This window comes from Girardinichthys multiradiatus, chromosome 11 (genome assembly GCF_021462225.1).
Source record: "Girardinichthys multiradiatus isolate DD_20200921_A chromosome 11, DD_fGirMul_XY1, whole genome shotgun sequence".
NCBI classification, from domain to species: domain Eukaryota; kingdom Metazoa; phylum Chordata; class Actinopteri; order Cyprinodontiformes; family Goodeidae; genus Girardinichthys; species Girardinichthys multiradiatus.
The window spans coordinates 25,495,315-25,520,233 of record NC_061804.1 but is presented as its reverse complement, the minus strand read 5'-3'; the positions used below and the strand labels follow the sequence as shown (position 1 = coordinate 25,520,233).

The 24,919-nt window shown below is 40.5% G+C and overlaps 1 protein-coding gene and 1 long non-coding RNA gene across 2 annotated transcripts; both read left to right on the top strand.

The window, feature by feature from the left end:
* Nucleotides 1-467: 467 nt before the first annotated feature.
* On the top strand, nt 468-17,466 carry LOC124876043 (complement factor B-like). Its single transcript, XM_047378524.1, has 18 exons — nt 468-622; nt 3,308-3,517; nt 3,612-3,797; nt 4,279-4,455; nt 5,720-5,806; nt 6,066-6,205; nt 7,991-8,135; nt 8,235-8,360; nt 9,638-9,748; nt 10,523-10,657; nt 11,244-11,353; nt 11,622-11,754; nt 11,965-12,103; nt 12,217-12,293; nt 16,432-16,532; nt 16,612-16,741; nt 16,827-16,876; nt 16,995-17,466. The coding sequence occupies exons 1-18, from the start codon at nt 571-573 to the stop codon at nt 17,169-17,171; spliced, it is 2,286 nt and encodes a 761-aa protein (XP_047234480.1). The 5' UTR covers nt 468-570; the 3' UTR covers nt 17,172-17,466.
* Nucleotides 17,467-21,385: 3,919 nt separating this feature from the next.
* Nucleotides 21,386-22,545, top strand: LOC124877004. The gene is made up of 3 exons (XR_007040427.1): nt 21,386-21,713; nt 21,827-21,946; nt 22,020-22,545. It is a non-coding gene; the product is annotated as an uncharacterized LOC124877004 (long non-coding RNA).
* The last annotated feature ends 2,374 nt before the right edge of the window (nt 22,546-24,919 follow it).

Sequence of the window (24,919 nt, the reverse complement as noted above, 5' to 3'; positions counted from 1 at the left end):
TAAGACATAGGAACTAATGGAACTAAAAGCTTAGAACAGATTCTGAAGGTATACTGCAATTCATACCTGGGGTAAATCCACAACCTAATCAACTAACATCACTCAAATGTCCTTTAGCTTTTGGGAAATGATGAGGCAAATGTTTGTACTTTATCTCTGTTTCACAATGACTTTGTTTTTTTATCCAACATGTGACCCTGTGTGTACACATGCTGGCATAACCAGGATTTAAAAAACAGTTATGGCCTTACTTTAGAGTGGTTTAGAGACCATTAACAAGGAAATCCACAGGAAACCCTAAATATTTCCAATTAACCAAAACATCTTGTTTAAGGGTTTTTCTTTGGTCCGTCTTTGTGTTCTTTGGACAAACACTTTAAACAAAGTACTCCTGATTGAAACGTTTTTTGGGGAACACATATTGATCGCCTTTCACTGGTCAAACAGTTAATGAATAACAGGCTGGTCTTTTGTCTGGTCCTCCACTCTGAACCTTATGATCTCCTCTGAAATAAATTAAATGCCCCTGCTGTTTTCATCACATTCCAGTCCGTTCTCTTAGGCTGAAACATGGGGACATCTGGAAGCTGGTTTGCTGCACTCTTGTGTTTCCTCAGTTTGGGTAAAACACTTTTTATTAACATATAATACCTACATTTTATTTATAATTTCCAATTTTCATATGTACAAAATGTCCAGGTGTCTCACTTTCAGAGCTGAATGATATTTGTTTGTCAACACCCAAGCCTAAAAGTTAATTTTCTTTAATCAATCAGCTGCTGAGAATATTAAATTACTCTCCACACATGTGGAAAGTTAGAAACCTTGATTTAGTTAAAATCAAAAAAGTAGTAACTTCTTTTAATGTACATTTCACTAAAAACTGTTCATTTAATCTAGTGATGACATTTGCCTTGTGTATACACAACTGTTGAAAGGCTTCTACTAATACTTTCCTTCACCCCTGTTTTTCTGACAATTAGTTAGTGGTTCTTAATAGATATATATGAATGTATCAACTTTAAACTCTTGTTTTTGCCAATGCAGTGCAAAATTAAAGAAAGAAAGAAAGAAAGAAAGAAAAATAATCACATAGTCTAGTTAAAATTTGAATTATTTAAAATGTTTAAATGTTTAATACATAATCTATAGATCTTTCAGGTTTTTTAGCAAAGGCTGTGGAACATGTTCCCCATCAGTTGTAGGCAAAGTTTAACCATATAGCACCTTTCATATATATAAATAATATTCTGCCAGTGAAATAATATGAATAAATACACAATTGACCAAAAGATAACATAAATTATAGGAATTATGTAACTGCACTTGACTATTGTCCTCATTATAGGAACTTTTATTTTATAGATGTATTATTATAGATGTATTATTTATAGATATATTATATTATATTATATTATATTATATTATATTATATTATATTATATTATATTATATTATATTATATTATATTATATTATATTATATTATATTATATGATGGTTAATCTTCTGTTACTGTTTTGTGGGGGTAAAAGGTCCAATAAGGATACTGTCGTGGTTTGGGGTTGTATGGGACCAAAACACAGACAAACACTGGGCAGCAGCATGATGAGAAAAGGTTCTTCTTTTAATGAAAAAAGAATTCCAAAAACTTACACGAGTTGACAACAAGGAAATGCAGAGAATCAGCAGTGAAACAGCAGGGTAGTTCACGGGAGAAATCAGCAAATGACAATGAGAGCTTTTAAACAGAGGGTAGTGCTATGTGGAACCAATGGGAAAGGGAGGCAAGTAAACAGATGAATGCTGAACACATGTGAGGACAAGCTGCAGGGAACTGAGGGGGAATCAGAATCAAAATCAGAAAAGCTTTATTGCCAAGTACGTTTTTGGTCATAAAAGGAATTTGTTTTGGCGTAGTCGGTGCAATACAATACAAATTAAACAGTATATACATATCTACAATTTAATATAAATATATGTGCACAGTTTTAAGTGAGTGAGAGTAAATGTAGAGCAGTATAGGATGTGAGAGTCTGTGAAGACTAAAGTAAGAACTAACTAAAGTAAGCTGAGGACATGAAGGAAACCCTAACTGAAAAGAAAAAACTAACACCAGCACTAAGAGAGACTGCAACGGGTAACCTGTAAGAAAGGAGATAAACATGAGAGACTAAAACTAACAAAAATCCCAAAATGGAAGATCATGACACATACCTAGATATTCATCAGCTCATTCTGGGGATCCCAAGCTGTTCTCAGGTCAGAAGGGATTTTATACTGTACCCCCCCTCACTAAGTTCTGAATATGCCTCAGGTTCTCCTCCCAGTGTGAGGAGTGGGATGTGCCTTGTGAAATGCCAAAGGGAGGCATCTCGGAGGAACCCTGATTAGATGCCTAAACAACCTCAACTGTATCCTTTTGACATAAAGAAGCAGCAACTGTACTTCAAGCTCTCGTTAGATGAAGGAGAAGCTCACCTTATCTCTGAGGCTGAGCCTGCCCACCTTAAGGGGAAATTTATTAGTACCCGCTCGTACTGTACCAGCTATCCTGGTCATGATCTATTGCTCATGACAAAGTCAGAATATAGACATCCTTTGTTACATTATTTAGAAACAACAAGATACATAAACTCTCCTCTGTTTGACGTGACAGAACCACATCATCTGCAAAAAGCAAAGATGAGGCCCTGAACCTCCCAAACCACCCACCCCTTTCAACACCAACACTTTGAGATCCTTTCCATTCAAGACAGGATCAGGGACAAGGGGAGGCCCTGACTGACACCAACCTGCGACTCCAACCTGAGACCTAGTTCTCAATTAATTTAATTACCTTAAATGATAGTAAAAGGTGTTAAATGTAATATTCTAAGAACTTAGAGAGATTTCCAGCTATACAACAGAATCAAAATTCAAATACTGAGCATGTTACACTTTTCTATGTTTGATTAGTCACTTTCAATTGGTACATTAATCAAAAGTAACAAGATTTAATTAAAAAATGTGTACATAGCCACTATAAATACAACACTTCAGTAGATACATGAACAAAGTCAGTTCATTGGGCCCGATCTAATATGCTTAACACTTCTGGAGAAAACCTCAATTGTCTGGATGCGAATTATATTCAATCCATGAAAAACACTGGAAGATGTAGCAGAGATATATTTGAATCAAGAAGAATTTAGCCGTACTAGCCATTGAAATACACCATATGTAGTTCTGTGGCTTTTAAAACACAAATACATAACCTCTGTACCAGAAAACTAAGCAAACATAAATGTCTGTGCCTTTTTTTTTAGGTGTTGAGGTTCTGTGTGTTTGCACCGAGAATGGTTTGCAAATACAGGGTGGTAATTATACACTGTCCAGAGAGCTGGATAGAGACAGCTTACTGATCTACCATTGTCATGAAGAAGGATACTACCCATACCCTGTTTTGACCCGCATCTGCCAGCCTAACGGCTCCTGGAGACCTGCACCCAAAAGGTTTTCACCACAGAGATGCAGACGTGAGCACCACAGCTTTCAATGGTTCACAATTTATTTCAATTGACCCCCTCGTCAACAAAACAACTCTGACTCATTTTGCTTTCTTTCCTGAAGATGTTGAATGCCCTGACCCGAACGTACTGGAGAATGGAAACGTCTACCCTCCTCAGGACAGGTACTTTGTGAACAACGAGACCTCTTATGAGTGTTACTCTGGATACACCATGAGAGGCTCATCCAAACGCATTTGCTTAAACAATGGAAAGTGGAGCGGCTCGACTCCAATCTGTAGCCGTGACAGTGAGTCCTGAGCAACATTTCTTTTTTTTCTTTTTACTGTCATTTAAGGTGCATAGACATTTTGTATATGGGACAAACGCATGATTAGGAGTGTATTAAATTTGGTAAATCAGTTATTGAGACAGGGTTAGACCTGATGATGTAATAAATGTTTAGAGTCTGAAGGCAAAGAAACAATCACTATGCTTATTAATGCAGCTGTTATACACTGGTCCCAGCCAACATTAGATGATTCAGGCCAAAAACATGCAGATAGATGTATTACTGAGTACACTACACCCTTAGATTATATGATATAGTAGTCATGTCATCAGATCTTTTTTATAATGATATTCAATATGTAGCTTCCAAGTTTTTTGTTGTATTCTCATCAGGAATGGTCATGTTTAATTGAGGCCTTTATCTCACCATTGCTTATTTTAAGTAAAACTTCCACAAGAACAGAGGACATTTGTGTCTTATCTTCTGTATTTTTGTACAGCCGGAGATGTCTGTGCTGATCCTGGAATCCCACCCGGAGCATCAAGAGGGGGACATATGTTTCGGATACATGACAAAGTGAGCTACACCTGCAATAGTGGACTTTTTTTGGTGGGTTCTAGAGAAAGAGTGTGTCTGGAGAACGGCCATTGGACAGGAACAGAGCCAGCATGCTACTGTAAGATTTGTTGATTTCATTTTGATATTTCATAAAAGACATGATATGTTAATTAGATACCAAACTACTTTAAAATTCAGTTATCTAAATGTTTAAATTGGGGATCATGAATATATACAAAAATTAAACAATGAATAGATGAAAACTCTTGTATATAGATTCTTGAACTTTTGCTAATTTTGTCATGTGACAATCAGATACTTTGAGAAATTTTATTCAGACATTATTTGATGAACCATCAACTAAGTAATGTGTTAAGTGTAAGGAAAACAATTAACGGTGTTCAAAGATAAAAAAAAATCTAACTTTAAAAGTGTATTCATTTGTATATAGTCCCCTTGAGTTAATACTTTTAGGCTCTCCTTTATGGAGGTTTTTCACATCTAGAGTTTTGGCCCATTATTCCTTACAAAATGGCTTAAGTTCAGTCATATTCGACAAAGAGTGTCTTTGAATAGGAATTTCCCAATTGAATTTAGGTATGGACCTTGACTGGGCCATTCTAACAGAAAAACATGCTTTGATCTTAAACTGATTGAAATGTTTAAAGTTGTGGTCTTGTTAAAAAGGTGAACCACTACCCCAGTCTCAAGTCTATTGCAGCGTCTAACAGATCTCCTTCAAGCATTGCCTTTAATTTAGCTCCATGCTTTTTTCCATCTATATTGTCCCTGCTAAAGAAAAGTATCTACACAGCATGCTGTTGCTATTATGGTCTGTTTAGGGTGATGTGCAGTGTTAGTTGCACCTGACACAGCATTTTGCATGTAGGCCCAAAAGATCAATTGACTAGGCTCATTCTTCCACCTGTTTGATTGATGTGTGCCCTACGTGGGTTATGGCGAACTACAAGCAAAACGTTTTATTCTTCTTGCTAATTTTCTACAAAGATGAGATTCATAGAGCCCACAGTTAATAGTTGTCCTATCATCATCCTTCAACCGGAGCCGTGGTTTTCTGCTGCTCCTCCAGAGCCAGAGTTTCTGTGGTCCTCTCAGCTGCTTCTCTGATTAGTGATTAATTAACTTTTTAATGCACCTGTTCTGAAAAGACCAGCCAAACATTTTATTTTGTATCTGTACTTCTTTTGTTTTGGTACCAAGCAATAAAACTCTGATGATCAGAGGCGTCTCATGAACTGTCTATGCTAATGGAATCTCCTGTAAGGAGTTTTGTCTTTTTTGATGCCAATCTTTGTTTTCTAACTTTTCAAATTTTAATCAGTAAATTAAATCTTACTTTGTTTTGCTTCTATTTCTTGCAGATAAGCACACATATGATACCCCACGTGAGGTTTCGGAAGCCTTTGGAAGCGCGATTAAAGGCACTCGCACCACTACACAGTCTCTTAGTAAGTTCCTGGACTCAATCTTATTACTACTATTCCTGTTAAATGATATCCGTTGCTATAACATGTTTTGTAGACAAATATAGCAGTGAGTTAGTTTTTGTTTAACATAACCAAACTGACACTACATATAAAATAATAAATTTTTGTTAATATTGCATGACAACACAAGAAACAGTCATTTCTAGTTACACCTGATTACACATGTGAAACAACTGTATAAATGTGGAACATATTTCTCATATAACTTCTTATTACACAGATGATACCCAAGAAGGGAGATCAATCAGGATTTCAAAAAATGGGACTCTCAACATCTATATTGCTGTGGACATTTCTCAGAGCATTAATAAAACTGACTTTGATGAAGCAAGAAAAGCTGTGATAACTCTGATTAAAAAGGTAAGACACAAAAAACAGTGGTGGGGAATCCTTTCAAGGTCTTTAAATCATATTTTCTTACTGATATCAGCTGGCTGTCACTTTACATTAGTGAGTGATTGTCTGTATTCAGTTAAATGGACATCTACAGGGTAGGGTACGAGCAAAACACCTAATTAAAAGCAATAGCGAATCTTTAAGCAGACCTCAACCAAAGCTCTATAGATGTACATGCTATCCTGTTGAAAGGTTCGGTGGCGACCCATTTTCAGCTTAATGGTAGAGTTCAGTAGATTCTTGTTTAAAATATTTTATTTCAGAGTTTATGATACCATGCCCTCTAACAGGGCAGAGTTAAAAGCAAATGCTTCAATTATATTTCTTTTAAATGGATTGTTGGGAGAGCAAAGAAGCCTAGCAGGAGTGTTTTTGTTAAAAATAATAAAAACAAAAACAATCACAGAGCAAGCAAAATGGTCATCAGTGATAAACTCAACAAAAAACCATAGATAATTTTGCAGGATCATTTAAAGAGAATTAAAAGATAATATTGTACATACAGTAAACTTTTACCAGACAATATGATCAGTTGTTCATAGAAATAATACTGGTGTGGAGTTTCACGGTCTGAAATAAAAACAATCCTGAGCAGGCTGCTACACTCAGTGAAAGGCCATGCCTGAATCTGGCAGTAAAATGGGTATGACTTTAAAACATTTCTTCAGTAGCAGAATAATCTCAAAAGGTGTTCTTTTGCCTTGAACGACAAACAAAACTCCCAATAGCTAAAAGTCTACAGAGGTCCAGAGGTTTGGAGTTGTAACTACAAAAAAGAAGGATGCAGGCCTTCTAAAATGCACAAAATATTTGCTTACCTGCAACAACTCTCCCTCTCTTAATGTTGCAATGCAAAAACTCTAGACAAATCTAGACTGTAAGTCGCAAAAAACATGAACATCCCAAACTTTACTATTCATTAAAAAAATGTGCAAAACAGAGAGACATTTAAGTGTGATCAACCGCTCATATTAAACATTTTTATATTATTTTCTAATGGAACGGTCAAGTACTGTAGAGCTCCCTCTGCTTTACGATACGCTGAGTATGCAGAGACTCAGCAACATAGTGATTGGACTGCAGTTATGTTATGATGGCTCTGCTGATTGTGGGAAGAGTTTAGGGGTCTGAGGATGCACACGGGGTGAGACCACAGACTACTGTTGATGGGTGCTGGAAACACAGTTGCTGATTTCTTAACGCAGGTTCAAAACGTAGCAGTTAGTGCTGCTAGGACCGGACATTTAATCAATTCGTGAGAGGAATAAAAAGACATGTTAGAGCACAGAGGAGGCCATTTTTACATATATATAAGAATCATTTTCTCTAAAGGCATGCTGTGTGTGGACTAACTGGTTGGCCAGTTGGGTCTGATTATGCATGAAGCTTTTATTCAGTGTCTGCAACACACTTACAGGCTCATTTGACATACTGTCCCCAGTCCAATTTGGCTGCCAGAACAGCAGCCCATTAGAGGTAAATTTAATTATGAATTACAAATCATAATCTTGACTGATGTCTCTTGGCACGAGGCCCTTGGCCCATTGTCAAAGCACACTTCGGAAAACGCAACCTGCTGATAAATGGATCACTTTCTCTACACAAAAATAACCATAAGCAATTTTAAACATCAGAAGCGCAGGATTAACAAAACATTTCACAGCAATCATTCAAGTTAACCTGTGCTCGTAAAGATGTCAAAAGTTTACAGAGGATACCCCACCTCAGCTGAGTTGTTGTTTTCCACAGATTGCCTCATTCAGTGTGTCACCAAACTACGAAATCCTCTTCTTCTCATCTGAAATATACGAAGTGGTCAACATTCTCGATTTTTTCAATGCCAAATTACAACTTAATTCAATCATAGAAAACCTGGAAACGTTCAAAATAGAAAGTGAGTCTAACTCAACTAGAAAATGTGTCTGTTTTAAATACGTACCTGGACTCTGGTGTCTGGTTTAACATCTGTGTTTGTGCATGGTTTGGTTTAAAGACAGAAACACTGGAACAGATCTGAACCTGGTCTTCAAAACCTTTGATGAGCGAATGAGTTTTATAGAGAAACAAGCTGGAGCGGGATTTAAAGATCATCGGCATGTCCTGATCCTTTTCACAGATGGTAACAAGAACATATCTTATGTTTTGCTTCATTACACAACACCTTCCATTAATTTATTGACAACCCTGGTAACAAGTCTAAAAAACCTCGTTTTCTTAATGATTTTTTTTAGAACTTTTGTTATCTTTAATGCAAATGGGATTAAACTTGACTATGTTGTGCATTTTGGAATCAGTTTAAGTATTTCGGGATTTCTCTATGTGCCATTTATGCCAAAAAAATAACAATCTGTTTCTGCTTTGCATTTTTGTGCCATTGACCTCCATTGAAAATACATCAATTGAAAACTTTACCAATGAAAATTGAGTTCTACTGTTTTTTTGTTTCCTGGTGTTGAAATACTTTCAACATTTCAAAATTTACCATTAGACCATTTTACCATTTTCAGAGGGTGGTAAAGATCATGTACAATAAATTGAAGAATTTGCATACATATGATGAAGAAGAAAAACCTTTTTAATGACTTTCTGGCACTACCAGAATTGGAACTCCATTTGATTGGGATCAGTGTTGTTGCAAGTTTTTGAGACTTTCAGGCACAGATATTATTTTCTTGTAGCTTTCTGGTTTATGATGATTAGCACACATCTGCCATACTTGTAGGTTAGGCTCTCACCCATTAACCTGTTAAGCCCTAAGGGGTTTTAGAGCAATTTCTGCCTGAAATTACATACCTTAAATAAATCAAGTATAGCTTCACAGTTATGAGGCCTACATGCAAACGTTTGGTACCTGTGTAAAGGTAAGACATAAAATACTATTTTTCCAGTGGTACCACTATTGTAACTGTTACTATGTCTGATTTATTTGTAATTAAACAAAGAAAATATAAACATTTTTGAGCCTCACCAAAAGTTTTTTTTGGTGCAAAACACTATGCAAAACTAAAAGGTATTTGTGCAAAACTCATTTGGGGAATTGTTTTGTGAAGATGAAAGCCTCCTCTTGCGATGTATTGAAGAAAAAATTTGTTGTAGTGTTTTACCTAGTTTTTTAGACCGCCAAAAAGGTGCGTGGCCTAGCGGGCCCGCCAACGAGGGCTTCGGCCTTAAGAGTCTTAAGGGTCTTAATTGTCGCAGCAATGATTCATAAAAAACAAACAAAAAAAAAAGCAATTATTACATAGCCTCTGATTATGTTGTTGTTTTCTTGTTTGGTGGGGTGCGTGTGGGGGCTAAGGCTTTCCCTGTAAGAAACTGCTACAACATTAAAAAAATATATGTTAAGGTTTTAATACATATTTAGGGAGATCTATAAATGTAAATTCTTTTCTGCAGGTGCCTATAACATGGGTGGTCCTCCTTTACCTACTGTTTCGAGAATAAAAAACAGGGTCTATATGAATTCAACTGTGGACAAACAGGCCAGCTCAAGAGATGAATATCTCGGTAAGTTCAGTTTTCAGTATGTGCCATGTTACTGTTGCTCTATGAAGTTCCAGTGAGAAACTTTTATGTATAGGAAATCTATGTGATATATCAACCAAAAGTAGTGCTTAATGTGTGTGGAAGAAAAATAATATTCAAATCCTTTATAAATAAAAAACTGAAAACTGCGGCTTGCATTTGTATTCAATCCCTCTGAGACATTACTTTCTACAACCACTTTTTGCTGTAATTACAGATTATTTCACAACTGAACAAGCAGCATCATGAAAACCATAAGAACAAGCCAGACCAGACACCATTTCCAAGGTGAAACATGGTGGTGGCAGCATTATGGTGTGGGAAATAGTTGAAAACGTGTTTTTAGAGACCCTTTCCATTGTGACTAAGCATGAACTATTTTGCAAAGAAGGGCAGACATTTCTGTCATGTACAAGGCTTGTAGAGATTTATGCCAAATGACTTGGAGCTGTAACTGCAGCAAGGTCTAGTTGTACATATTATTGACCCAGGGAGGCTGAAGGCTGCAAGCCCAAGCTATATATTTATTTATAAAAAAAGGAGATTGAAAACGGTGCATCACTTTCTATCTTTTAACATGCGCCATTTTGGGTTGATATATAAAATACCAATAACATATGTTGAAGGTGTTATGTTTGAGGTTGTAATGTGATCAAGTTTCAAAAAAGGTTTTCTAAGGGGTACAAAAACTTTGGCAAGGCACTGTACCTTTAGTCATTTCAACAAAATACTAACCTATCACCTACCACTTTACAGACATTTATGTCTTCGCCATTGGGGCAGACATCTTTGATAAGGACCTGCAGCCCCTCACCACAGGAACGGGAGGCAACCATTATTTCAGGATGTCAAAAATTAAGGAATTACAAGAGACTTTTGATTCAATAATTGGTGAGACCTCTATGAAAAGGGAAAGCTGTAAAAATCCTGTGTTTATTTGTTTGTTCAGCTGTGATGTATGTTCATCTCTGTTCTTGCATGTTAGTTCCCGTAATTCCTTATTCACCACAAATTTAGCTCAGGAAAAACAAGTGGTCATAAATGGGGGCCTGGATGGTTCTCTGGTTTCCCAAACTAGTCGAGAGGAAAGCTGTTTGCTGCTGATGTGGAGGGATGTGATGAAGCACCCTGGTGGTCTGGAGTAATTCAGTTTAATGCAATGAGCCCAATGTAATATTTGCACAATTCTAACTTGCCTTAAAAAATGGATGAATAAATTATTGGGCATACGTAAATATCTATGTACATATTGGTTATTGTTCTTTTTTAATCTCCTCAACAGTTTATGCATTTATATTTAGTGACTGTGGGAAACCAGTCACATTCCTTGATTGTGCTCACAAACTTGGCAGGTTTCTGATTGTAAAGTTTAAATTCAGCAAAGTGAATCAACCACAAATATCTGCATCCAGCGTTATAGTACAATTAACCTAACCATTATGCATTTGCTTTTCTTGTTTGTTCTTTTTTAATAAAGACGAAAGCAAAGTTGTAGGTCTGTGTGGCCTGCACAAAGATTACGAAACCACGTTTGACAAAGTTAGCAGGAGGAGAAGATATCCATGGTTGGTGTTCATTATTAACAAGGTGAATAATGTAGAAATTTACTTAACTAATCATGAAGCGTATTTAACAGATCAAAATAGCATTAAATAGCCGTATATTATATTTTTTGCAAACCATTTGTATATGAATACGATAGCTTTGAAAATAACTTTTTCACCACTCTTTCTTATTTGTTAGAGTTACATCCTTAATTTATTGTGAGATTTTTAACTGGATTAAATGAACGAATTCACCAAAAATATTATCATGATTTAACAGTTACTATACTACCTGTCCTGTATAACTTCAGGGAGTAAAAGCAAAAACTTGCATCGGCTCACTAGTGTCGCCGGACTTCGTCCTGACTGCTGCTCACTGCTTCACCTTCGGGGATGAGGCGCAGAATATAGTGGTTGGAATTGAAGATGGATCTGGTAGCATAGGTAATGATTTATGTTTACTGATGAATTTTCCATTGACTAAACAAAACAAACTTCAATTTTGTTGATGATTAATAAACAGCTACAGACTTATCCATTTATTACAGATTATTATTGGTTTTAACATAAAATGTAACTAAATTGCTTCTCTCCAACTATAGTAATCGATTTATATCATAAATTATAGCAGAAGCTGAATCTTTATTTATGCAGAGAAAAACGTTAGAAGTTTCAAGCTACACCCAAAGTACAACCTCTTGGCCAAAGTGGCAGAAGGGGTGGCTGAGTTTTATGACTATGACGTGGCTCTTCTCCGCCTGGATGAACCAGTGGCGCTCTCTGATGTTGCAAGGTATTTATTGTTTTTGTTGTGAAATAATATGGTTCCACTTCTAATTATTTATTGACATTATAGATAATTTTACATTTCTGTTTAAGTTTTTTTATTATTTTTTTTTCTTTTAGACCGATATGCATACCTTGCACCCAGGAGACCAGTGACGCTCTGAACCTGGTTGGCGAATCAACATGCAGGCAACAAGGTCTGATAGTTTTGCCTGTGTGCTCTACACTTGAAATGAAATATTTACATACACTGTAATATTGTATACTGATTATCAATATTTGAGCTAAATGGATGCATGCCTCCCCTCCTTGTACCGCAACCTTAACGTGGTGGAGGGGTTTGAGTGCTCAAATGATCCTAGAGGTTGTGTTGTCCGGGGCCTAAATGCCCCTGGTAGGGTCTCCCATGGCAAACAGGCTCTAGGTGATGGGTCAGACAAAGAGTGGTTCAAGAATCCCTCATGAGGACCAAGACATCGAGGCACGTGACGTCGCCCGGTACGGCGGAGCCGGGGTCCCACCCTGGAGCCTGGCCTGGGGTCGGGACTCGTCGGAGAGCGCCTGGTGGCCGGGTTGCTCCTCGCGGGACCCGGCCGGGCCAAGCCCGAACGAGAGACGCGAGGCCATCCCCCAGTGGGCCCACCACCTGCAGGGGGAAGCGGGAGGGACCGGTGCAAAGAGGATTGGGTGGCGGACGAAGGTGGAGACCTCAGCGGCCCGATCCCCGGATGCTTAGGCTGGCTTTAGGGACGTGGAATGTCACCTCGCTGGGGGGGAAGGAGCCTGAGCTTGTGCGGGAGGTCGAGAGATATTGACTAGAAATAGTCGGGCTCGCCTCCACGCATAGCGTGGGCTCTGGAACCCATCTCCTTGAGAGGGGTTGGACTCTCTTCTACTCTGGAGTGGCCCACGGGGAGAGACGGCGGGCTGGTGTGGGTTTGCTTGTTGCCCCCCAGCTCAGCCATCTCGTGTTGGGGTTTACCCCAGTGGATGAGAGGGTTGTATCCCTGCGCCTTAGGGTTGGGGATAGGTCCCTGACGGTCGTCTCGGCCTATGGGTCGAGCGGTAGTGCGGAGTACCCGGCCTTCTTGGTGTCCCTGTTGGGGGTGCTGGATAGTGCCCCTCCCGGGGACTCCATTATTCTGCTGGGGGACTTCAACGCCCACGTGGGAAACGACAGTGACACCTGGAGAGGCGTGATCAGGAGGAATGGCCTCCCCGATCTGAATCCGAGTGGTGTTTTGTTATTGGACTTCTGTGCTAGTCACAGATTGTCCATAATGAACACTATGTTCAAACATAAGGGTGTCCATTAGTGCACTTGGCACCAGGACACCCTAGGCAGGAGGTTGATGATCGACTTTGTTGTCGTACCATCAGACCTTCGGCCGCATGTTTTGGACACTCGGGTGAAGAGAGGGGCTGAGCTGTCCACTGATCACCACCTGGTGGTGAGTTGGATCCGCTGGAGGAGGAGAAAGCCGGACAGACTTGGCAGGCCCAAGCGCATAGTGAGGGTCTGCTGGGAACGCCTGGCGGAGCCCTCTGCTGGGATGTATTCAACTCCCACCTCCGGGAGAGCTTTGACCAGATCCCGGGGGATGTTGGAGACATAGAGTCCGAGTGGACCATGTTCTCCGCATCTATTGTTGATGCTGCTGCCCGTAGATGCGGCCGTAAGGTCTGCGGTGCCTGTTGCGGCGGCAATCCCAGAACCCGGTTGTGGACACCGGCAGTAAGGGATGCTGTCAAGCTGAAGAAGGAGTCCTATCGGCTGTGGTTGGCTTGTGGGACTCCTGAGGCGGCTGACGGGTACCGTGAGGCCAAGCGTGCTGCGGCCTGGGCTGTGGCAGAGGCAAAAACCCGGGCCTGGGAGGAGTTCGGTGAGACCATGGAGAAGGACTACCGGTTGGCCTTGAAGCGATTCTGGCAAACCGTCCGTCGCCTCAGGAGGGGGAAGCAGTGCTTCGCCAACACTGTTTATAGTGGGGGTGGGAGACTGCTTACCTCGACTGAGGACATTATGGGCGGTGGAAGGAGTACTTCGAGGATCTCCTCAATCCTGCCATCATGAATTCTGTGGTGGAAACAGAGGCTGGGGACTCGGGATTGGACTCTTTCATCACTCAGGCTGAAATCACCAAGGTGGTTAAAAAGTTCCGTGGTGGCAAGGCTTCAGGGGTGGACGAGATCCGCCCTGAGTACCTCAAATCTCTGGATGTTGTTGGGCTGTCATCATGGTTGACACGCCTCTTCAACATTGCGTGGCGGTCGGGGAAAAGTGCCTCTGGACTGGCACACTGGGGTGGTGGTCCCCCTTCATAAGGTTCACATGTGTTTTGTGGACCTGGAGAAGGCATTCGACTGTGTCCCTCGTGATGCCCTGTGGGGTTGCTCCAGGAGTATGGAATTGGGGGCCCTTTATTAGGAGCCATCCGGTCTCTGTACAAGCGGAGCAGGAGTTTGGTCTGCATTGCCGGCACTAAGTCGGACCTGTTCCCGGTGCATGTTGGACTCCGGCAGGGCTGCCCTTTGTCACCGGTCCTGTTCATAATTTTTATGGACAGGATTTCTAGACGCAGCCAACGGCCGGAAGGGGTCTGGTTTGGGGACCAGTGGATTTCATCTCTTCTTTTTGCAGATGACGTGGTCCTGCTGGTTCCCTCTAGCCAAGACCTACAACATGCGCTGTGGCGGTTCGCAGCCGAGTTTGAAGCGGCTGGGATGAAGATCAGCTCCTCCAAGTCCGAGGCCATGGTACTCGACCGGAAAAGGGTGGCTTGCCCTCTTCAGGGTGGAGGGGAGTTCCTGCCTCAAGTGGAGGAGTTTAAGTATCTCGGGGTCTTGTTCACGAGTGGGGAAAAAATGGAGCGGGAGATTGACAGACGGATTGGTGCGGCTGCCGCAGTAATGGGGGCACTGTGCCGGTCCGTTGTGGTGAAGAGAGAGCTGAGCCGAAAAGCAAAGCTCTCAATTTACCGGTTGGTCTACGTTCCTACCCTCACCTATGGCCATGAACTTTGGGTCACGACCGAAAGAACAAGATCCTGGAAAGAAGAGGCTGAAATGAGTTTCCTCCGTAGGGTGCCTGGGCACTCCCTTAGAGATAGGGTAAGAAGCTCATCCGGGAGGGAAGCGGCTGCTTCTCCACGTCGAGAGGAGCCAGTTGAGGTAGCTCGGGCATCTGGTTAGGATGCCTCCTGGACGCCTCCCTGGTGAGGTGTTCTGGGCATGTCCCACCGGGAGTAGGCCCAGAGGACGACCCAGGACACGCTGGAGGGACTATGTTTCTCGGCTGGCCTGGGATTTCCCTGGACGAGCTGGCCCAAGTGGCTGGGGAGAGGGAAGTCTGTGTCTCTTTGCTTAAGCTGTTGCCCCGTGACCTGACCTTGGATAAGCGGAAGACGATGGATGGATGAATGGATGGATTGTAAGGTGTAAAAGAATAATATCATAAAAATAAAAGTGACAAATTCAACAACTAATTTTAATCCTGGTTAGGGTGTCAACTCCCAAAGATTTAATTTACGATTAAGCTAAACAAAGTAAAACTAATGTGAGCATTTTCTCTCATTCCAAGGTCAGTATTCACACCTAATCTATAATTATTTATGTACAATAGCAGTGAATAATTTATTCAGTATGGGAGGAAGTCCTAGACAGTTATGTTAGAGAGTGATTGTAATTTGTGCAACCTGTTTGTAGAGCACACTATAATAAAATGACCACAACAGCTCACTAACGAAGCAACAGATATTTGTCACAAATGATTGCAATGAACTTTCTTCTTTAGGAGCGTAGTTTTCTTTTGAGTATCTCCATTAAGTCAGTAGAACTGTGAAATGTTTTGAGTTTCTTTGAACAAATTAACCTAATGGTTGTTTAAAAATATACTTTTTTTTTCTTAAAACATTTAGTCTGATAGAGCAAGATATTTTATAAGTAGCACTATATAAAAAGCCTTGTTGCACCAATGTAATTCACACAAATACAAAATAAAGAGGTGATTACTGTCTAGCACATATAAAGAATAAAAAAAAACAACTTGTAAAATTAAATATACATATACACTATTTTGAAGCAGTCTTGAATGTTTCATTATTTTTTTTAAAAACTAAAAGTGCAAAATGAAACAAAAATTACTTAATTTTTTACAAACATCAAAAAAGGGAGAAAATAATAAAATAAATATAAGATATTCAAAGGATATTGAATGGCTTTTGTGCCGTGGGGACAGGAAAATCGACCTCTAAAGGCGGGCTCTGCCTTAAATAGGTTTGTAGTTAAAATAGTGGCCAGGTACAACTTAAAGTGTTGTGAATTCTGACCTAACAGAACAGGTCCTGTTAAAGAGTCATCGTGAGCGACTCAGTTTCCTAACAAGGAAGGCACCGCTGGTAGCAGAAAAGGACGTCTACGCCAAGCTTGGAGAAAACGTGAGTTTTTCAGTCATTTGGGCTGTTTTATTTCCCAACTTAATGTCTCGTTGATGCCATCTTGAATTACTCATTGCAGAGAAATGTATGCATCAAAAAAGCACTGCTGGCACCGGGCATCACCACAAAAGACGAAAGGGTTGCTGTGACCGACAACTTCTTGTGCACTGGTGGTCGAGTTGAGCACAGAGATCATATAGCATGCACAGGTATGTATGTTCTTGTCACCTTTGATCATAAATAACTTTGGTGGTACAGTTTGGTAACTCTGTCTGTGTGAAATATTCGGGACAGGTGATTCTGGCGGTGCTGTGTTCAAGAACTACGAGCTGCGGACCATCCAGGTAAACAGCTGTATGCAGCAAATGTGTCAGATATTGGTTGTATGATTAGAAATATGATCATAAAAGAACAGGTCAACAAAAGTAACAACTGAGATGACTGATTTTTTTTTTTTCACAGATCGGAGTGGTCAGCTGGGGAACCCATCAGCTGTGTGGCTCCACGGATGGTCTGATTGAGTCTAATGATGATTCCAGAGATTTTCATATCAATCTTTTTAGAGTGGTCCCTTTCCTTGTTGAAAACCTTGGAGATGATACTCAAGACTACACAGCACTGACGTTTCTGAAAAGCTAAACCAACCTGCATGCTTTAATCCGCTGCATCTGTGCTCTTAAAGCATTTTATCAAAAATGTGCCATCTTTTTAGACTGTGACCTTTTAATAGTACCCCACACCACAGACATTCAGTGTCTATTTGGTGTGTTTATATCATGTTTGAAAATATGTATTTGTCAAAATTTCCCCTCTGTTAACCATGGAAGATGATGCATGTATTAAATCAGACCCTAACTCTTATTCTGCTGTTTTAAACCTTCTGATAATCTGGAAGATAACCATATCTTGGATTAAAGTTATACATATTATGGAATTGTTCCTGTTGTCAGTTTCTTTATTGAAAGTTGGACCATCCGTGCAGCCATCGTCTACACCCCCTTGCAGGGTCGTTGGGGGTTTTGGAGGGTGTTGGTGCCTCCATGTTATCTCCAGCAGTCATTGGGCAAGAGACGGGGTACACTCTCTACAGGTCGCCAGTCCATCACAGGGCAACTGAGAGACACACATGACCAACAACCATGCACACAGACACTCACACCTAAAGGCAATTTAGGGAAACCAGTTAACCTAACAGTCATATTCTTGGACTGTGGGAGGAAGCAAGGGTACCCAGAGAGAACCAACGCATGTATGAGGAGAACATGCAACTCCATGCAGAAAGCCCCCATAGGAGGATTTGAATCCAGGGTCTTGTTTTTCATGTGTCCTGTCTTGGCATTGTAGACAAACTGTATTGAGAAGATGGTTGCATAAATGTGCCAGGGTAGATTTGCTCTACAAAAAGGATATTTCATGAAAAATTCTAATTGCATGATTAACTTTAATAACTCATAGTGGATCCAGTATCACAATAGGCAGGCCACATTGATGTATTGGTAACCTGTGTTTGTATGACCTTCAACCATGAGGAGTATCTTTGTGTAGGAGTGTATGTGTATGGGTGAGCTTATGTGTAGAGTAAGTGTGTTAGTTTTGAGCGGGTGTACGTGAGCGAGTTTGTCACCTGGAGTTGGACAGTTGTCAGTGACAAAAACGTCCAATGTCATTGCCACAAATTCTCAGTTGGATTTGGATCTGGAATTTGACTGGTCATTCTAACAAAGGAGTGAGCTTTGATTTGTTTTTTATAGTTGTCCTCCTGAAAGGGGAACCTTTACCCCTCAAATCTTTATCAGCCTCTAACAAGTTTTCTATAAGGATTGCTCTGTATCAACTCTCACCATTTTTCCTGTCCTTCTAAAGAAAGACATTCCCACTTTGCAAGATGCTTTGAAAACTTAGTATCATTTTCCTTCCACTTCCAAATATGTGCTGCTTTGTGTTGGCTTAATACATTAAACCCCAAGAAAACATGTTTGTGGCTGTATTGAAACAATGCTTAAGGAGGTATGGATGCTTCTACAAAGCTTTGTAAGTCAAAACTGCAACCAGTTTATTGTAAGACTGAATATTTAAATTATTTATGTGCTTTTTTGTGTGACTTAAAAATACTAAAAGGAAACAAACTTTTTCATTTGAGTGTAATCCACACACTACATGACCCAAATCAAAGACAAATAGTAAACAATCAACTCTTTTTTAATCAGATGTTGCACAAGCCATCACTTTCCAAAAACTAACAAACAGTTCCCACAAATGACCAACAAAGTCCTTGTATGAACTAGCACCAGTGGAAAGAAGAGTCAACAAGAGAAGCGGCCAATGTAGAGCAAAGGGATATGACTTACCAGTTGCCAATGTTTACACAAAATATGCAGTACAGTAATTTACGGAACGTGTTATTGGCTTAGGAACATGTTTTTTATGTCTTGCTATGATCAGTTTGTTAAACTGGGGCATCATTTGCTCTGTCTTTATTACATGATAATGACCCAAACACGCACATTTATGGAAGGAGGATATTCAAATGTCATCCTTTAACATCCGCAATGCGATTTTCAAAGCCTGAAATGGTTTGCAGGCGCAATTTTGGCGTGTGGATTTAACACGTTTGAAATGCTGGTACTAAAGGGGGCTCACAAATGCCTGCTGTCATTTTGGCCAGAAGGAGGCATAGATGGAATAACAGATGACAGAGAGAGAGAATCTTCTGTACATGTGCCAACAGATTTGGGTTGTCAAAAATAAAAAAATAAAAAATAGTTGAAGATAGAGGAGAATGATTATCTAAGCTCTGATTTGGAGCCTATCACAAACAGAAGCTATAATATTTCTCCTATGGTAAACATCCTTGCAACACTTCATTCAACATCATTCCAGCATAACATCGCTGTCAGTGATCATCTGCTGATCGCGCACAACCCTGATCAAGGCAAAATGTGCACAAGTGCAAGATCGTTGAAGATCAGGCCCTAAGAGTTAAATGCTGCTAGCACACACATTATTTTGAAAATAGGTAATTTACAATTTGTTTCCCCTAATCTGTTAACATTGTTTTAAAATGTCCAAAAAAACAAAAAAGAAACCCAGAACATAACCAAATGTTCTGGGAGTTAACATAGCCTGACGCTTGTCTGGAGTCTGCTCTGGATATCAATGTCACTTGTGTTTAAGTTCATGTTGGTTTCTCTGTTTATGTTCCCTAGTTGTGGTTATTTCAGTTCATTCATGGTAGATTAGGTTTTTGCCACATTCATGTGTTTTTGATATTTCTGTTACTTCCCACCAGCTGCTCCTCTTTCCACCTGATTAGCTCATTTTGTTAATTGGTCATGTCTCCACCTTGCCTCTGTATTTGTACTCTCTGGTTTTTATTGCTTACCACTGGGTCCTTCTGTTTACTACCTGCTCCTTGTCCGATGCCTCCCTGATACTGTTTGCCATGCCAGCCTGTCCACCACTGTTTGCCTGCCTCTAAATATGTATCCATGACTGTAACCCTGTCCATGTTCCATGTTCTACATCTCTGTGTATGTTTACTTGTTCATATCAATAAATGATTCAACTCACCATGCGACTCCCACGCTCCTGCTCGCACGTTGGTCCTCCTAAGCCCCAGCCAAATATGACAATCAAAGATCATTCTTCCCAGAATAGATGATAAAGTCCAATGTCATTGCCCTCCAAATTCAAATCCTAACAAACACACACAGTGCTACTCAAGTTAATACTTTCAACTTTTGTTTAAAAGTAATTATATTTTCTTTAATGTTTAGGTATTGATAGAACCATTTTTAAAAATTAAACCACTGATTAAAGAACATCCCATGAAATGAGTTTTCACTGTTTAAATTAAGTATCAGATGTAATAGAACATCACATTTATTCTACAAAAATATGAAAGTCCTGGATTAACTAAAACGTCTTACATACTCTTAAAACCCCACAAAATTATGCATTTACCTCCATTTATTTTACATTTGTAACAAGGTTCCTCTCTGATTAAATCCAGTCAGGTTACAAAATTGATTATTCGAAATTCTTTAGTTTGAGGTCAGGCTGCTGCAGTGACAGATGGGTTGAGTTTTATGGTGAAGGCTGCTGTAAAACAAAGCCTAGAGAAACAGGCTTCTCTTATCCTTTATTTCTAATTCAGTCTGACAAATGAAGACTTAACAAACCTCCATCTCAGTGCACCTTTCTGTAATGGTGAGCATTATTTCTAAATAAAATACAGACTAGTTCTTCCACAGTTCAAGACAGATTTTGCTTTTGTTCAATTTGTGCTCTGCTTATTGATTTAAAGAGAGGGCTTTATTTGAAAACCTGAAGTTGTGTCTTCCAAACTGAGGTAATGCATCTAAATCAAAGCTTGACGCATGCATCCAGGTATTTAAAATCCATTTCTCAGCTTTCATATTTACTTTTTTGTTCAATAGACATCTTAGATTTCCAACAAATGTCTCTGTGCTGTTTGCACCGAGAAAAAACAATGCAGCCCAATCGAGCTGAGAATAATGCTTAAATCATCCCTGATCGAGTTAGGGGGGATCATTTTCATGTAACACTTTTGTAATGATAATATCAAAAGCTTAAGTAATAAAGGAATGAGTGAAATCTGCCTCTTGTCAGCGTTTACGATGAGAAGCACTCGGGCGATTGGATATCCTGCGATCAATGTAGCCTCTTCTCTTATCATTAAAGTTGCTCTTAACAGATTACAGCCCCCTCCCAAACATGCAGTTTCTTTCTCCTCCTCTCTCGCTGCTCCTCCTTCTGGATCTTAGTATGTGTTTGCTTCATATTTATGAAAAAGAAAACAGGAACCTAAAGAAAACATTCTACAGGTTGGCTTGAGGTATCCTTTTTGTGTGTCTGTCCAGGCCAACAAGTGTGCAAGGCAGAAAAAGGGAGACCGTGTTACAAGCTGGCCTATTTCTCGGAGCTGCGCTGGAAGCTGAACTGTGAGGAGGCAGAGAATGCTTGCAGGCGAGACGGAGGCCAGCTGCTAAGCATCGAGTCTGCATCTGAGCAGAAGGTCATAGAGCAGCTCATCAGAGATCTTCGTCCCACGGATGGAGACTTCTGGATAGGGCTTCGGCGTGGACTGGGACACGAGGACAGCAGTTCGGACTGCTCGTCCCAGTACTACTGGCTGGACAGTGGAAAATTCACGATCAGGTATGAGAGGAAGGGTCACTGAGGGTCATTCCTGTTTTTTTATTAGCTCCAAACAGTTATATAAAAAAATGTATTGCAACATACAAACATTATTTCAACATGCGGCTATGAAGTGTGTGTGGTGATGTACCACCAACCGTCGGCTCCCGCAGATCACGGTGACCTCTACATGTTCCAGTGGAATGACGACAACTGTGAAACCAAGAACAATTTCATCTGCAAATACACAACAGGTACAGCTGGAAACATTTCTTGTGGTTTTACTTTGAACATTCCTAAATTCCTGTATTTCTATATTCTTCACAGAAAAGCCAGTGGAAAGCACTCTGTCGCCCACCTCCAGTGAGAAAGGTAAATTACATGACAGCACACTGTTATTGGACATTTCTGCTACTTTAAGGAATATATGTAGAGTGCGATCGCCTGAGACATCATTACATTGCAGAGGTCTTTTTTTCATCCGCACTTCCCATGGGATCCAAGTGACAACAACCAGGAAATGAGAACAGGTCAAACAAAGTCTGCAATTGCTGCCTAACATTTACCCCATACATCTGTCTCTATCTTTTATCTGTGAATTTAGTTTATGTCATCATTCCCACGATCCCACTCATCCTGCTGCTGCTGACAGTGATGGGAGTCTGCTGCTACAAACTGCTGCTCAGACAATGAGAAGCTAAATTAATTAAAGAAAATGAAAACAGACTACCGAAAATAAAGAGGACTCCTCATCAGTCAGGTGTACTTCTTATAATTCTACAAAATAATAATAAACCAGGTTATGGGACTGTTTTAATTTCTATTATTAAAGAGGCAACATTTCCTAGCTTTAAATTTCCAGCAGATTTTGAATGCAAGCATTGTGATCATGCACTGATTTAGAAACAAGACTCCACAGCTCACCCTTTTCTTAGAGCCGTTTTCAAGCATGAACCCAGATAAGTCTGTTTCTTAATGGGGTTCTGTAGAGTTGTTATCAATCCAAGATTTAGAGAGAACCCCTTTTGATGGCAATCATTTCAGTTGAGTTGTAAACACATGGGAACTGACAGGTTTACTGTTCAAAATCATTTTATCAACACAAATGAATTAGAATTAGCTAAATATTTTTGTCATCATTAAACAAACAAGATGAAACCAGACTTAAATGTGCAACGGTGCCTGCACATTAGGTACCAATCTCAGAGATGACAAAACAATTTAAAATAACATCTAATAATGTAATGTACTTAAGTTCGGTAGATAAAATGTTTGGTTTGCTTTACAATTGGAGCTGCAGTCATTTTAAATATACAGAAAAAACTGGGAAGGTTTAACTGTGTACTTTTAGAGGAACCTCAGTAGTTTCACTGAGAGTGTTGGAATAATTGTATATGGATTTATCTTATATTTTTTCTTTTTCTATTAACTTGACTATTTGATCTTTATAACCTTTGATGCTGTATGTGTGAGTAAGGATGTGATGAGTTTGTCTGCAGGCAAGGATCAAAGGTGGAGCTGAGAAGGAAGCAGTCACAGATGAGGATGTCATAAAGAGGGTGGCTGATTGTGCTGAACACAAGACACACTGATCTTAAGATGGGGGAGACTGTGGAAGTGTGTTGTTACAAGATAATGGTGAATATGACCTGTTTACGTTGCAGCAGTTTTTCCCATCCTTAGAGAGCAACGTTTATTGTAACTAGGGAGCCCCCAAAGATAATAAAAAGAGAGGTGTGGACAAATGGTTTTCAGAGCGGTAGGAGATTTGTAACTGAAAGCACATCTTTGTCCGTTCTCCTCGCAGCGAGTAAAATAACTAATTCTTTGTCTTTCTCTTCTTTTTGTGATGATTATAAGTATTTTAGGTTGTTTGAATCTGACATTAATTTGGTCTTTCAGAGTCGGATTCCAATTACGCCTGAGGATTCCAGCGGGTTGGTGGATTCCAGTAATGACCGTGCGCACGACAGACTCTATCAGGGAGACTCACAGACCCTTTCCGGGACTGGATCTCGGCCCGCCCGCTGGGGTCTGACAGCTGACGGAACTCCGAGAGAGAGGGGAAGACAAAGTGGTGAGTTGAGTTTGGATTTAAAAAGTGTGACGAATGACTCGAGGTCATTGCGTGAAATAAAACCCTGTGAATCCTAGGCCCTAACAGGTAAAAGTAGGACGGCGCAGTCCTCTAAGTATTAAGAAGTAATACTGAAAATTCCGTGTTTCAAGGACGGCGGAGTCCGCGTTTAAGTATTTAAACAAAAATACTTAGAAAATTCCGCGTTTAAAAAATGTGTGCATGTGAGAAATGAATGGAGGATTTAAACCACGAGGTTTTGCCTCATACCAAAGCAGTAGGATTGAAAGTGACTAACTTTTGTGGATGCAAAGGCAAGAATTCTCCACTCGAAAGAGTTGAAGTGAGAATTACCACAAAAGGAGATTTTTCTGTCACCCTACTGAGCAGAATAATCCAGCATTTAGAATACCCTAGGTATTTATATCGTACTCGTACTCGTCGTCTTCCGCTTTATCCGGGACCGGGTCGCGGGGGCAGCAGACTCAACAGAGACGCCCAGACGTCCCTCTCTCCAGACACCTCCTCCAGTTCCTCCAGGGGGAGCCCAAGGCGTTCCCAGGCCAGCCGAGAGACATAGTCCCTCCAGCGTGTCCTGGGCCGTCCCCTGGGCCTCCTCCCGGTGGGACGTGCCTGGAACACCTCCCAAGGAAGGTGTCCAGGAGGCATCCGGTATAGATGCCCGAGCCACCTCAACTGGCTCCTCTCGATGTGGAGGAGCAGCGGCTCTACTCCGAGCCCCTCCCGGATGGCCGAGCACCTCACCCTATCTCTAAGGGAGTGCCCGGCCACCCTACGGAGGAAGCTCATTTCAGCCGCTTGTATCCGGGATCTCGTTCTTTCGGTCATGACCCAAAGTTCATGGCCATAAGTGAGGGTAGGAACGTACACCGACCAGTAAATTGAGAGCTTTGCTTTTCGGCTCAGCTCTCTCTTCACCACAACGGACCGGCACAGCGCCCCCATTACTGTGGCAGCCGCACTGATCCGTCTGTCGATCTCCCGCTCCATTCTTCCCTCACTCGTGAACAAGACCCCGAGATACTTAAACTCCTCCCCTTGAGGCAGGAACTCCCCTCCAACCTGAAGAGGACAAGCCACCCTTTTCCGGTCGAGTACCATGGCCTCGGACTTGGAGGAGCTGATCCTC

What these genes read in the sequence shown, in the direction of transcription:
- LOC124876043 (XM_047378524.1), top strand. Translation starts at nt 571, where the DNA reads ATGGGGACATCTGGAAGCTGGTTTGCTGCACTCTTGTGTTTCCTCAGT. An exon ending in TGATAACTCTGATTAAAAAG is followed by an intron (nt 6,206 to 7,990) that starts GTAAGACACAAA and finishes TGTTTTCCACAG; the next exon opens with ATTGCCTCATTCAGTGTGTC. An exon ending in ACGAGCTGCGGACCATCCAG is followed by an intron (nt 16,877 to 16,994) that starts GTAAACAGCTGT and finishes TTTTTTTCACAG; the next exon opens with ATCGGAGTGGTCAGCTGGGG.